The sequence below is a fragment of the Parasteatoda tepidariorum genome, chromosome 2 (genome assembly GCF_982258835.1).
Source record: "Parasteatoda tepidariorum strain Cologne lab strain chromosome 2, Ptep-v5.0, whole genome shotgun sequence".
In the NCBI taxonomy this organism is placed as follows: Eukaryota; Metazoa; Arthropoda; class Arachnida; order Araneae; family Theridiidae; genus Parasteatoda; species Parasteatoda tepidariorum.
In genome coordinates this window covers 122,754,779-122,768,134 of record NC_141756.1, presented here as the reverse complement: position 1 = coordinate 122,768,134, position 13,356 = coordinate 122,754,779, and the positions used below count along the sequence as shown (strand labels likewise).

Below are 13,356 nucleotides of genomic sequence, written 5' to 3'. Positions count from 1 at the left end.
TCTGTCCAATTGCGTATGAAAGCAGCTATCACTTTTCATTTTTCATGAAATACTTGCGAGACCGCATGTGCGTCTCCTGACCTGAGTTCTTGGAGATTCTAGCACTCTCATGTGCAACTCTGCTGCATTTTGCTAGATATTCTCAATTCCAGGTTTCATTTTTCACCCTCATTTTCGGACAGAAAAATCTCTCGATCTTTTTATGGTGGCTAATATAATCAAGAAAAGAGTTCTTAGTCAAAAACTAGTTATTTTATCACGATCATGTAAACTCTTTGAAAACAATTTAGCATTTTGTTAATGTATGCTTAAAAATATTTTTTTAGAGCTTCAAAAGTACTTAAAAGGTGCTTATTTTTTGTTGAAAGATTTGGCTATGTACCCTTTTTTTGTTTTGTTTGCTGTAAAAATATCTATAAATATTTTTTTAAGAAAAAATAAACAAGTCATTTTTATAATATGTGGACCATTCTCATGGAAAAATGCGTAAAAAGTTTAAGATTATATTATCAAATTCGAAACGCATTTTTTGGAGTAACAAACTGGCTCATGTGAACATGAATAAATGTATCTTAATTATTCCCTTGTATTTTAATGTAAGCCAATTTCTTATTCACACCCATTTTGAATATATGTGTAAACTAAGTTCTCTAGCAAAGTTTGTCTCAAAGTAGTAAAGTAGTCACTACAATACAAAAATAGTTTGTAGTCAGTTCATTTTTTAAAAAAATACATGTGGTTAACTACATTTGTAGCAAGTTGTAGTTGTAAATTCTGTGTAGTTGCAGTGAACTACAAATATAATGTGGTTTTTCAAACTACTGGCTGAAACTCTTGCTAATCATACATTGGTGAATCTGATTAATTTAAGCTTAGAGTTCATTTCAAAAATTGAAATATATTATGTCAGAATATTTTGTCTCAATTCTCAGGGGTCTGTTTAGAAGAAATTTGGGTCTGTTAATGGACCCTTCACAAAATACCTTTTCATAAAAACGGACCCTTCACAAAATAATTTATCTTTTAATCGGACCCTTCACAAGTGACACTCGAAAGATGTTTGCGTATTATTGTAAATGGGCAGGGAAAATTGACTGATGCTGAGTGTTTTGTTAATCATGTTTTTCTGCTTTAATTCTAAGGCTAAGTTTGATCTCATTTCATTTATATTAGATCCCTTAACTTCTTCGAAGTAAAAAAAAATTTATACATTCAAAATGTAGTATTCAAAGAAAATATATCTACTTCTACAAACATCGTCTGTACATTCTTATTGATATTAAAGGATATTTTTTTCTAAATAAATAATTGAGCAATATATTATTCATAAAATGTATTGATAAAATATTATGTAAATAAAAATTAACTTATATCAATTTTTAAAAAAAACTATTATAAATTTAAGAATTGTTTAAGTTTACTTAATGTGTAACACATTAAGAGTGATACATGACTAAGTTATGTTATTTAAAATGTGTTCATTGAAATTATTAAAAATGTGAGTGATTTTGTTTCCATTATTTGTCCGAAATGAATATTCTGTGTTCTAATTTAGTAGCAGCAATAGCTGTTTATTTTTGAAAATTAAATATTTTCAATTATAATTTTACAGTGTTGAGCATAATCTTGTGTCCATTTACAATTTAAAAGCTCTTTGAAAAGGTTTTTTGCAATAACGGGACCCTAATTGCACAAGTTCACAAAACAGGACCGTTATTTGCATGTAGCATTTTACTTGATTTATAAAATTGGAGCTGATTTCATTTGTATATTATACCACATTATCCTTTTTTTTATTGTTATCCCTGTTATTTTATTATTATTTTTTTTATTGTAATCCCTGCTATTATAGTCCTTTTTTATTGATTTGTATCAGGGTTTGTTGATTTAAATCAGCGCGATTTAAATCACGATTTAAATGAAATGATTTTTTTTTAAAAATCATTGATTTAAATCAACTAATTTTTTTTATATATATTGATTTTAAAAGTTAAAAAACAGTGTTTCAAATATTGATACTTTTATTATTTTCTTTTCTTTGTTTTAAAATTTATTTCAAATAAATTGCTACATTAATTAATTTTAGTTAACAAAATTACTCTCTTTCTTGATGTGTGTTCAATTCCAACACATTTGAAATTACATTTTTAAAAATCTATTGATTCTTGAGATTGAAAGTACAGATTAAAATAAACATTTAATGCTGTTTTAATATAGACTTGCATAGCTGTAGAAAATAATTAATAAACATGACTTTTTTTAAAAAAAAAAAAAAAATGCAAATAATGCTAATTAAAATTCTACCTTTTGATTGAAAAAGTATGGAATTAAAATCCACATTATATTTTATTGATGTAGGATTAAAAATGAATATTTTTATATAAAAATATATAGATTAAATATTTATTTATTTTTTGATGAATGACTACATTTATAAACACAATCTGTTACATTTATTTTGCCATTTTAAAAATCAAGAGGAAAAAAAAGAAATCACAATTTTAAATTAAAATTGTGGTTTGCTAATTGAAACTTTGCTTTAATAATTAAAGTACAGGGGTCTGTCCGAGCCAAATTTACTACCGTTTAGAGCTACCTTCACAAATTCAACTTTAGGAAAAACTGTAGAATAATTTCACAAAATACTTTTTCTTAAAATTTTAGTTTTGTGTTTCGTAGGAAGCGATAAATACATATTTTTACAATATTTTTGTGTTGCTTTTTTAATATAATTTTTTATTTTCACAAATTATGTCTAAATTTTCACAAAATAGGTGCCTTTCAGAAAAACTTAAACAGACCCCTGAAGTACTCTTTAAATTCTCTATTTCATCTAGTCTTTAAATTTCAATCATGCATTTGTTCCAAAATGGTTGCCCATGCATTCAAAGCTATGTATTATAACGAAAAATTATTTTAGTAAGTTAAAGCTCGTAAAATATTGTTATAATATAGTTTTAATGTTAATTTAATTTTGACTAAACATTTATGAAGTATTTTTAATCATAAATTAATTTTCTTACAGTGTATTTGAGTAAAAAATCTGATTTAAATAAAAAAAAAATCCGATTTTTTAAAAATTTTTTTTAAAAAAAATCAAAAAAATCTCAAACCTTGCTATGTATACACTAAATTGAATGAGAATAAAACCAAGCTGTCTGATTTAATAGTGAAGCAATTCAAATTTTTTTAAATGTTTCATGTGTAGAAAGTACAATTTTTTGACTTTTTTATGCAACTGACATTGCTATCTAAACAAATGAGACATTTCTTCAAATTCAATTTTTTATGCTTAACTTAATAAAATAGACCTTTGAAATCATTTTTAAAAGGAAATGAGGGTTTAATGTATGAAATATGCATTTTCTGACTTACCTTTTAATCTTAAAATATTTGTAACATCAAAACTAATAGATCTATCAAATCAATTCTATTTTTTTACTTTAGTCTAAAAAATACACAATAAATAATGTCTCCGGATTTATTGTCATAAAATTAATTTACATTGCATTAAGAATTGTCGCTTTTTATTTTTTTCCTTGATTTTTATTCTTTTTTTCATTAAACTAACTGATGTTCAGAAGGATATGCACCTCCATTAACGATTTTCCATAATAAAAATCATAAATTTTTTTTTTCATTTTATTTAGAATTTAGTTGACATTTTTATTTATATTTTTTTTATTTACTTATTTTTCTTTAGTAGAACTTTTGTTTTTATTGCCTAACATGTTAATTTAAGATAAGTGTCATTGTTCAAGTAATATAATTAACTGTTTCATAAGTAATTTCAAAAGAATTTTTATTAGATAATCACTTTAATCATAATTTATAATTTTATACTTGAAATAATAATTTATCAAAATTCTTCACTTAAAGAAAGTATTTAGTTGAATCTTCTCTCAAAAAATTTGTTCTAATTACTACTTACACATATCAAAATTCTTGCCCCCCCCCCTCTAATTATCAATACTGATATTTATTATAATTAATTTTTTTTGTTTATTTTACCGTCAGTGTTTGACTAGGGTTTTTATTTATAGTTAACTAATTGTTGCAAAATGTGTTGTAATTATTTTAGGTTTTTATCAGGTACTTAATTTTAATATAATTTGTAAATAATTGTTATGAATCTTTAAGAAAATGGAGAAAGCAGAAAAATGCAAATAAATTTTTTTGTTTAATTCATACAGAATATATAAAACTAAAGAATCACTCTTAATTTTATTAATGTACTTAATTATATAATAATCATTAATATATAATAAAAGTATAAGTTGTTATTAAAAAGTATTTTAATAAATAAGAATTTTCATTTATTCCAAAATTATTAAGTTGTACTTGATATTTCAAATTATCATCATCATAGTTGGCCAGACAGCCCAATGTGGGCCAATGCCTTTCTCTGAAGATTTCTCCATAATGACTTGATTAAATCAAATTAACAATGATAAAATTAAATCAAAACATTATTTGAAAAAAAAGTTTAAAAATGTTGTTAAATTCATACAGAAGATATAAAACTAAAGAACCACTATTAATTTTATTAATGTATTTCATTGTAAAATAATAATTAATGTAATAAAAATATAAGTTATTATTAAAAAGTATTTTAATAAATAAGAATTTTTATTCCAAAATTATTAAGTAGTACTTGATATTCCAAATTATCATCATCATAGTTGGCCAGACAGCCCAATGTGGGCCAATGCCTTTCTCTGAAGATTTCTCCATAATGACTTGATTAAATCAAATTAACAATGATAAAATTAAATCAAAATATTATTTGAATCAAAAGTTTAAAAATTGTTGTTTAATTCATGCAGAAGATATAAAACTAAAGAACCACTATTAATTTTATTAATGTATTTTATTATAGAATAATAATTAATGTAATAAAAGTATAAGTTATTATTAAAAAGTATTTTAATAAATAAGAATTTGTATTCCAAAATTATTAAGTAGTACTTGATATTTCAAATTATCATCATTATAGTTGGCCAGACAGCCCAATGTGGGCCAATGCCTTCCTCTGAAGATTTCTCCATAATGACTTGATTAAATCAAATTAACAATGATAAAATTAAATCAAAATATTATTTGAAACAAAGGTTTAAAAATGTTGTTTAATTCATACAGAAGATATAAAACTAAAGAACCACGATTAATTTTATTAATGTATTTTATTGTAGAATATTAATAAATGTAATAAAAGTATAAGTTATTATTAAAAAGTATTTTAATAAATAAGAATTTTTATTCCAAAATTATTAAGTAGTGCTTGATATTTCAAATTATCATAATCATAGTTGGCTAGACAGCCCAATGTGGGCCAATGCCTTCCTCTGAAGATTTCTCCATAATGACTTGATTAAATCAAAATATTATTTGAAACAAAGGTTTAAAAATGTTGTTTAATTCATACAGAAGATATAAAACTAAAGAACCACTATTAATTTTATTAATGTATTTTATTGTAGAATAATAATAAATGTAATAAAAGTATAAGTTATTATTAAAAAGTATTTTAATAAATGAGAATTTTTATTCCAAAATTATTAAGTAGTGCTTGATATTTCAAATTATCATAATCATAGTTGGCTAGACAGCCCAATGTGGGCCAATGCCTTCCTCTGAAGATTTTTCCATAATGACTTGATTAAATCAAATTAACAATGATAAAATTAAATCAAAATATTATTTGAAACCAAGGTTTAAAAATAGTCTTGCATTTATCGTGTAAGAAATAAGCTTTTTCCTAATTGGAGATTTAAAAGAAAATTAGTAAGTTTTCGCGAAAGATCTCTGTATTTATAAAAATTGATGGCATTTTGAAAGTTTAAAAAAACATGCATTTTTAATGTAATAAAATAATTATAAAACATGTTTAAGATTGCGTGTTTAGGATGATGTTAAAGATTATGAGGATTTGTTACTATTTGACTGGACAATAGTAGAGTGAAAGGCAGATGAATTTAATATCAGTGTGTTGTCATGGCTACTCATTTAAAGTTAAAGTAAAAATATATATGCTGTTTCACCTTTATAGGTTCACTTGGAAGATATTTATTTACAAGTAAAATATATTTAATCAGTGTAAAACTAAATTTATATGTCATATGCAAAAGTCCCTCATTTTTAAGTCATTCTTTCATAGCTTTATATACATTTAAGCTATTTTAAAAAAGTTATGTCTACTACTCTAGGTATATTACATTGCGTGCCTTTATGAGTGATGGCAGCCTAAGGTGAAATTAGCTCTTTTAAGTTGCCAGCATATCTTTTATCAATTTTGTTCTTTAACTGAAACATATTTTAATTATTATTTAAAACAATGTTCATTAATATTTTCTATCATTGTTAGTTTATGTTCTTAGATTAGAACTATTTAAATTTATTTACATAATTATCCCTTGGACAAGAATAATGGAAGGTATTTAACTATTTGGCCTTCCCAAAATTTATCCTACTCAAATATTTCTAAAGGTAGCCATATTTTTAATAGTAATAGCATACTTTTGGTAACGCTAATAGTTATTTGTTTTCTAAGGCCATAAATTAAGGTTCTGTAAAAATACTTCAAATTTTGAGGATATAAGGTAGTTTGCTCATTACTTTTCAACTTCATCTTTTGTATTTTTGCAAGTATATTAAATTTCAATGCTATTATGGTTTAGATACTAATATTTTTTTTTATTTTTAAGGTTTAACAAAAATGGGAAAATGTAAATTTGACAGTCGATGGTTGGAGAAAACTGATGAAGATGGACATAAGATTAAAGATTGGGGAAAAGAAGAAAAAAACAGTTTATTATGCTTAGTATGTGACAGTTTAATCTCGATTGAGAAAGGATTCAATGCCATCAAAAAACATTATGAGACTGTTAAACACAAGAACAATTTTAAACTGAAGAAGGACTCCTCGCAGTTACATCTTTCATTTTGCGGGACTTCTGACGAAGACAATTCAAATAAGATGCCATCTTTACAATTATATTCTTCTAAAGAAGCTGCTTTACGCGCTGAACTGATCTGGTGCATGAAAGTAGTTGCATGCAACATGTCGGTAGAAACGACTAAAGACATTGCTCATTTATTCAAAGGAATGTTTCCTGGAGCTATTCCGGAGCAATTTTCTTTGAATCCAACCAAAGCAAGCTACTTAATAACAGATGCGCTTGCTCCGTATTTTAAAGAAATGCTTTTAACAGAAGTACAGGGAGCTTTATTTTCAATTCAGTATGATGAGACAACCAACAATGCGGGACAGAAAAAACTGCAAATTTTAATAAGATTTTGGTCAGAATCCACAGGAGAAGTGTGCACAAAACATCTGGAGAGTGTTTGCATGGGTCATGCCACAGCAGAAGACATAAAGAAGAACATTTTGGAATGTTTAGATAATGCAAACCTTCCTCTTTGTAAGATATTAATGTTAGGAAGTGATGGGCCAAATGTCAATAAAAAGGTATTTAGACTGATGAATGAAGAAATGAAATTGGTTCGAAATGAAGGGCTGTTTGATGTAGGCTTCTGTAATATTCATATCATGCATAATGCATTTCAAAAGGGGTTGGGGGAACTAGGATGCGATGCATCAGATTTAATTATTGGCCTTTTTAACTATTTCCAAGACTGGCCATCCCGCTGGGAAGACTTTTCAAACATCCAAATTAAGAAGAAAGTGCCACACTTGCATTTTCTTAAGCACGTGACTTCAAGGTGGCTCACTCTCGAACCTGCTGCAAACAGAGTTCTGCAGCAATGGGATGCGATTGTGGAGTATTTTTTAACTTATATTCCATCAAAACAATCAAGACTAATGGCCACAATCAGCTACAAAAAAATTGTATCTTTCTTGCAAAAGAAAAGTATGAGAGCTGAGTTGAATTTTATCTGCACAAGCTCTTCATTATTCACTAAATTCACAGGTTTATTTCAGAAAGAAGAGCCATTAATACATGTGTTATTTGATGAAATCAAGGAGTTAATATTAACTATAATGGGACGCGTTTGCAAAACAGAAGCTGTAACAGAATTCAAGCAAGAACCGAGCCCGGATGCTTTCAAAGCAGAAAATTTGTTGAAAGGAAAGGATATTTTTTTCAACGAATCACTTTTAAACTGCCTGTCATCACTTTCACAAAATGAAAGAGACAATTTTACTTTACGTGCTAGAAAGCACTATGTTGCTGCTGGAGATTACATTTTAAAGAAGAGAATTGTCACTGGAAATGGAGTTTTAGAAGCTTTAGGTTGTATGCAACCTGAAAAGATCAAGAATCCTCAAAGTTTGAACGATATTGTGAAAATTGCTAGTTTATTACCCATAGAAGTAAATACCGATCATCTCATTGATGAGTGGAAGTTATTGCAATTAGAAGACATTAAACAATGTGATGGTCGGATAGACCATTATTGGAACACTTTGCTGAAAGATCAATTAAAGTACACTAATCTTAGCAAAGTAATTAAACCAGCATTAACTCTTATCCACGGTAGTGCAGATGTGGAGCGAGGATTTTCTAGATCAGCTAGAATAATGACTGAGGATAGAGCCTCCATGTCAATTCGGATGTTAAATGCAAGATTGACTGTTAGCGATGCTCTTAAAGTATATAAAAATAAACCAGAAGTAGTTCCTGTGACAAAAACGCTCCTCAATTTAGCTACTGTAGCTTATAAAAGCTACAATAACTATATTGAACAGGAAAGAAAAAAAAAAGAGGAAGAAGCAAGAAAAATTAAAGAGGCTGATGACTTGAAAAAAGCAGCAGAAGAAAGTCTTTTGAAATTAAATAGGAACAAACAAGACATTAAAAGTTTATCAACCGAGCTGAAAGCTGCGAAAAAAGAGGAAAATCTTCAGATCAAAGTTACTGATAAACTTCTTGAAGAAGCCAATAAACGATTGAAGAAAGCTCTCGATAAAGGGGATTTTACAGAGGCTAAAATTGCACAAAGCATGATTGAAGGTGCAATGAAATCTAAAGAAGAGGGAAGTAATAAACGTAAGATTGTTGATACCCTAGAAAAAGAACTTGAGAAAAAAAAAGATTCTTTAATCACAACTTTTTTTAACAAGAAGCCAAAAACAAAAGAATAGTTTAGCATATGTGTAATAGCGTATGTGTAGCTTCAGATGTATTATTAATGTTTTTTTCTGTTTTAATTGATTTCTCTATTCTGTACAATTAAAATAAGTATTGAGAATGTTTAAATATAAAGTTAGTTTACTTCAGTGATTATTTGTTATTTTTTATATTGTTTTTTATCATGTTTGTAAATTTCCAGTCTTGCTTTGGAGATTAAATAAAAGAGGTTGGAAAAAAAATCTAGCTGTTTTTATAGTAAATTAAGGTAAAGGAAACTTGTGAAATTTATATCTTTTTAGTAGGATTCTGTTTTAAAATTTCTATGACTGATGTTTTTTAATTTTTTGGTAAAGATATCGAGTCAAACTGTATTCAGGGGTGCCACAATAGCAACTGTTACAATTGTAAATGGTGCTAAGTTTTTTTTTTTAAAGTCTTAATTGGTCCTCCTAGGTCCTCTTTTTCCTACAAATGGTCCTCTTTTCCCTTTTTTCTTGTCTAAAATATGTTGGGAGCCCTGATTAAGGGATCATAACTTCTATTCATCATTTTCTCATTGCATATCAGGAATATCATTTTTATGAAAAACCAATTTCTTTTTAAAATTATTTTTGAAATATACGAAGATTTTCAATTTTATACTTGCAATTTATTATTGTAAAATTTAAAGCATTCATTATTGGTATATGATAATTTAATTAAAAGTTACATCATTTATTTTAAGACAAATTTATTGTAATATATACACTATATAAAATCATTAATAACTAGGAAAAAAAACTGTATTTTATAAAGAGCATACTTTTTCATGTACCCTATTATTTTGTTATTGGCTTTAAATGTGTTTTGTATTTTAAATAATACAAGAATCAATTGAAAAAGTCAAGTGAAATGTTAAGAACCTTATTCATTTACATTTTTTATTTTTTAATTTCATTCATAAAAATTTTGCAACTCTTTCCTTCTTCACCAAAAAAACCTTTCAAGATTCCACAAAATATCTGAAATAAAAGAAAGAAATCACTATCATGATAAAATTTTACACATTAACATTAGAATAAGGGGGATTAAATACCATTAATTTGAAATCAGTTAAGCCGTCAGGTATCCCTTATAAACTGATTTAAAGTTTGCCAGATATTTTGATTATAGTTCTAAGATCTAATGATCTTCTATACTCTAATGAAAGATGGCAGATATTTGGTTTTGTAGCTTTAACGTTTGGGCTGAAATTTGTTTTAAAAAAATTAATTGTATTTATAAACGAAGACTATTAAAAATGAAAGTATATTGAAAAATTAGTAAGGTAAACTTACATACTTACTACCATTGTAGAAAAGTAAAGTATCAATAGATAAATGTTAAGTATAAATAAAAAGTAAAGTATCGAGAGTTAACTTTGAATAATAATAAACAAAATATTATGCAAATCATCATTTAACAAAAAAAGAGGGGATGAATGTAGAAACAGATAAGCGAATTGGGAATTTGTATTTTTAAAAATTACTTCTTATGTATAATACTACTACGTTTTTTAAAACTTTTCAATAATTACCGAAAAATGGTGTAACTTTGTGAGAGAGAAGATAAATATTCATGTTTTCTAACTTGTTTTAAAATTAACTTTTCAAAAATTAAAAGAATTCTTAGGGAAGAATAAAATAATTATTTCAATAATAATGATAATAAAAATAAAATAAATTTTTCAAATAATCAAACACATGCTTTAACAATCAGCTGAAATAACGATTAAAGTTTAAAAATAAAAAAATACAATGATTATTATATTTTATGTTACAATAATGCAACAAAGTTTGGCGAGTTGCTTGGCGGATATTTCAAAATGAAGTTTTTCACCAGTATAAATCTTTACATACATTAAAATAGAAATTATTTCTATCCAAAGTAATTAAAACTTTTATTGGAATAAATTATAATAAGTTTTAATTTTATTAGTTTAAACCAAATATAAATATTTTAAAAGAAAATGTAGAAAATAGTTTACTGCACTCACCACTTTTGAAATGATGTGCAGGTTCCTGTTATGGTACATCAACTTCATTGAGATTCTCATCTCATCATGTAAAAGTATTTTTAATGCTTTAATTTAAAGGCAAATGTTATTATTGAACTAAAAAACTGTTCTGTTTCATCAACAAAAAATTTCATCTGATTATTTTCCTCATCAGCGTCGCCGCCATTTTTATTTACCTTTGTATATGTCATCCCACAAAATTGAAATGTCATAAAAAGCAAATGATCTGAATTGTTCAAGTGTTAATGGAGAGAGAAAAATTGCCTGAGCAGTTGCTAATATTTCGGGCAACCGTGATTTCTATATCGCATGAGGATTTTCGAGCAATTTTTGGAGAAAGTGGAGGATAGCGATTGACTTGCCAGTTTCATTGCCGATAATTGTCATCGTGTGATCTAACCATAATATGAATTTTGCTGCTTCTCTAAGCTGAAAACTTTTTAAGGAAATAAATTGGTTACATATTCTTATTTATATAAAATAATCATGTTTGAAAATTCGTTTGGCATTTCTCATACATTTGCATTCTTTTCCAAACTTTATTTTTTGACGTTTATTTCAAATTAGCAGTTTTTAGTGTAATGTTCTACTTTTTAAATTACTTCTAACGTTATATTAAGAACCCAATTATGTTTCTTTTTAAATCAAAATTTGTATTATTACTTTTGTGTTAAATTTGTCTTAATGTTTATTGAATTCATTGTGTCTTGTCTATGTCTTGTGTCTTGTCTATTTCTTGTGTATTTGTCTTTATTCAACTGATTGTTTTACCTTTTTCTGATATTTGCAAATAAATTCAATAACTGATAATAATAATTTTTGTAGCATGTATAAAAATGTATTCCTCTTTAGATTGTGTAACCATCAAATTGCTTCATTTTGAACTTTTCATTTTTGATTTTAGGAAATGTTGTGGGGTTTGTCAGAATCATTCGATCTCTCTCTTTCTCTGTGTGAAAGCATACATTGTTGCAGTAATGCTGTTAGATTTTTTTATTCCTAATTTTGATGAGATGAGTTAGTTAAATTTTTTGACTTATGTAAAGAAGAAAATTTTTCTGAATATAACAATATCAGCTGTATCAAAATTTGATTCAGTCTGTAACAAGCTCTCAAAAAACTTCTCAGAAGGTACTTAGCATTTCAAGGTTAGTGTTTAAGTTTCATTGAATAAGCTCAAACTTTAATAAGGCATTTTTATAAATTATGTTACTACATAATAATTTCTTTATATTTTACTAGTAATAATATAAATTTACTCAAAAATAATTTAACTATAATTTAAATAAAATTTAAATAAAGTTGTGTGTTTACAGAGCAGCACTTCATCAGGGGACACACTGTCTGTAAACACACAGGAGCCTTTCTGTTGTTAGTGGCAAAGCCAAAACTAACAGTGCCCCGAGGCCCCTAATGAAAATACAAGCACAAAGAATAATAATAATTACCACATTAAAAAAATATTTACCATTATAACATTCATATAAATTTGCAACATAATCACCTTTACTGAAACAAATATACAAAACACTTAGATGACATCAAAAAAACTGCCCCCAAAGCACATATAAATATTCAAAACAGTTACAGTTAGTAAAAATGAAAGAAATTCCTTATATATTCGAAATCAGCTCAAAAAATAATGTGCTGACACCTAGATAAAAATCAACAAATTAAAGAGCAATAGAATCCAAGTGCTGCTATCAGTCTAAAAAATCCCAACAGAATAAGAAAACATAATCCCAAGAAATTCTGTAAATGAAAACAAAATCCCAGTAAATAACAAGATGAAAACCAAATAATTCACCGTCTAGGCCTGCTTAGACGGGCTTCAATATCGGCCAAGTTAATAGGATTTTTTTAAAATTTCTTTAATCAAAACATCAAAATTATTAAAGTCAAAAGGAAATTTATTTTTCTTTAAGCTGTTTTTTAATACCTCAATAGCGGTCAAAAAATCTATACGGTTATTGCAAATGAATTTGAATCTCAATATTTGACCAAATGCAATGTTCTTGAAAATTTTATAATAAAGGTTGGAATAAAAATGCGTAAGGCTAATAACATTAAAATTGAAATCCTTCCTTTTATCATAAACCCCTATGAGATTATTGTTATCAGAAATATTTATATCAAGATCTAAAAAATAAGCATGAGAGTCTTGTGAATTGGTTTTAATTAAAATCAGTTCTTCAGGATAAATATTATTAATCAAATCAAAATCGC

At 26.4% G+C, this 13,356-nt stretch overlaps 1 protein-coding gene and 1 long non-coding RNA gene across 3 annotated transcripts in view; one reads left to right on the top strand and one right to left on the bottom strand.

The window, feature by feature from the left end:
• LOC110283431 (uncharacterized) overlaps nucleotides 1-9,245 on the top strand; it is a 43,605-nt gene extending 34,360 nt beyond the window's left edge. For both annotated transcript variants that reach the window (XM_087158257.1, XM_087158256.1), the window contains one exon: nucleotides 6,705-9,245. In XM_087158257.1, the coding sequence (XP_087014383.1) occupies nucleotides 6,716-9,106 (2,391 nt within the window). In that variant the 5' untranslated portion in view covers nucleotides 6,705-6,715 and the 3' untranslated portion in view covers nucleotides 9,107-9,245. The remainder of the gene's footprint in view (nucleotides 1-6,704) is intronic.
• A 753-nt stretch (nucleotides 9,246-9,998) lies between these two features.
• Nucleotides 9,999-12,708, bottom strand: LOC147816141 (uncharacterized). Its single transcript, XR_015431787.1, has 2 exons — nucleotides 12,599-12,708; nucleotides 9,999-10,096 (listed from the first exon to the last, which is right to left on the bottom strand). It is a non-coding gene; the product is annotated as an uncharacterized LOC147816141 (long non-coding RNA).
• Between the last annotated feature and the right edge of the window lie 648 nt (nucleotides 12,709-13,356).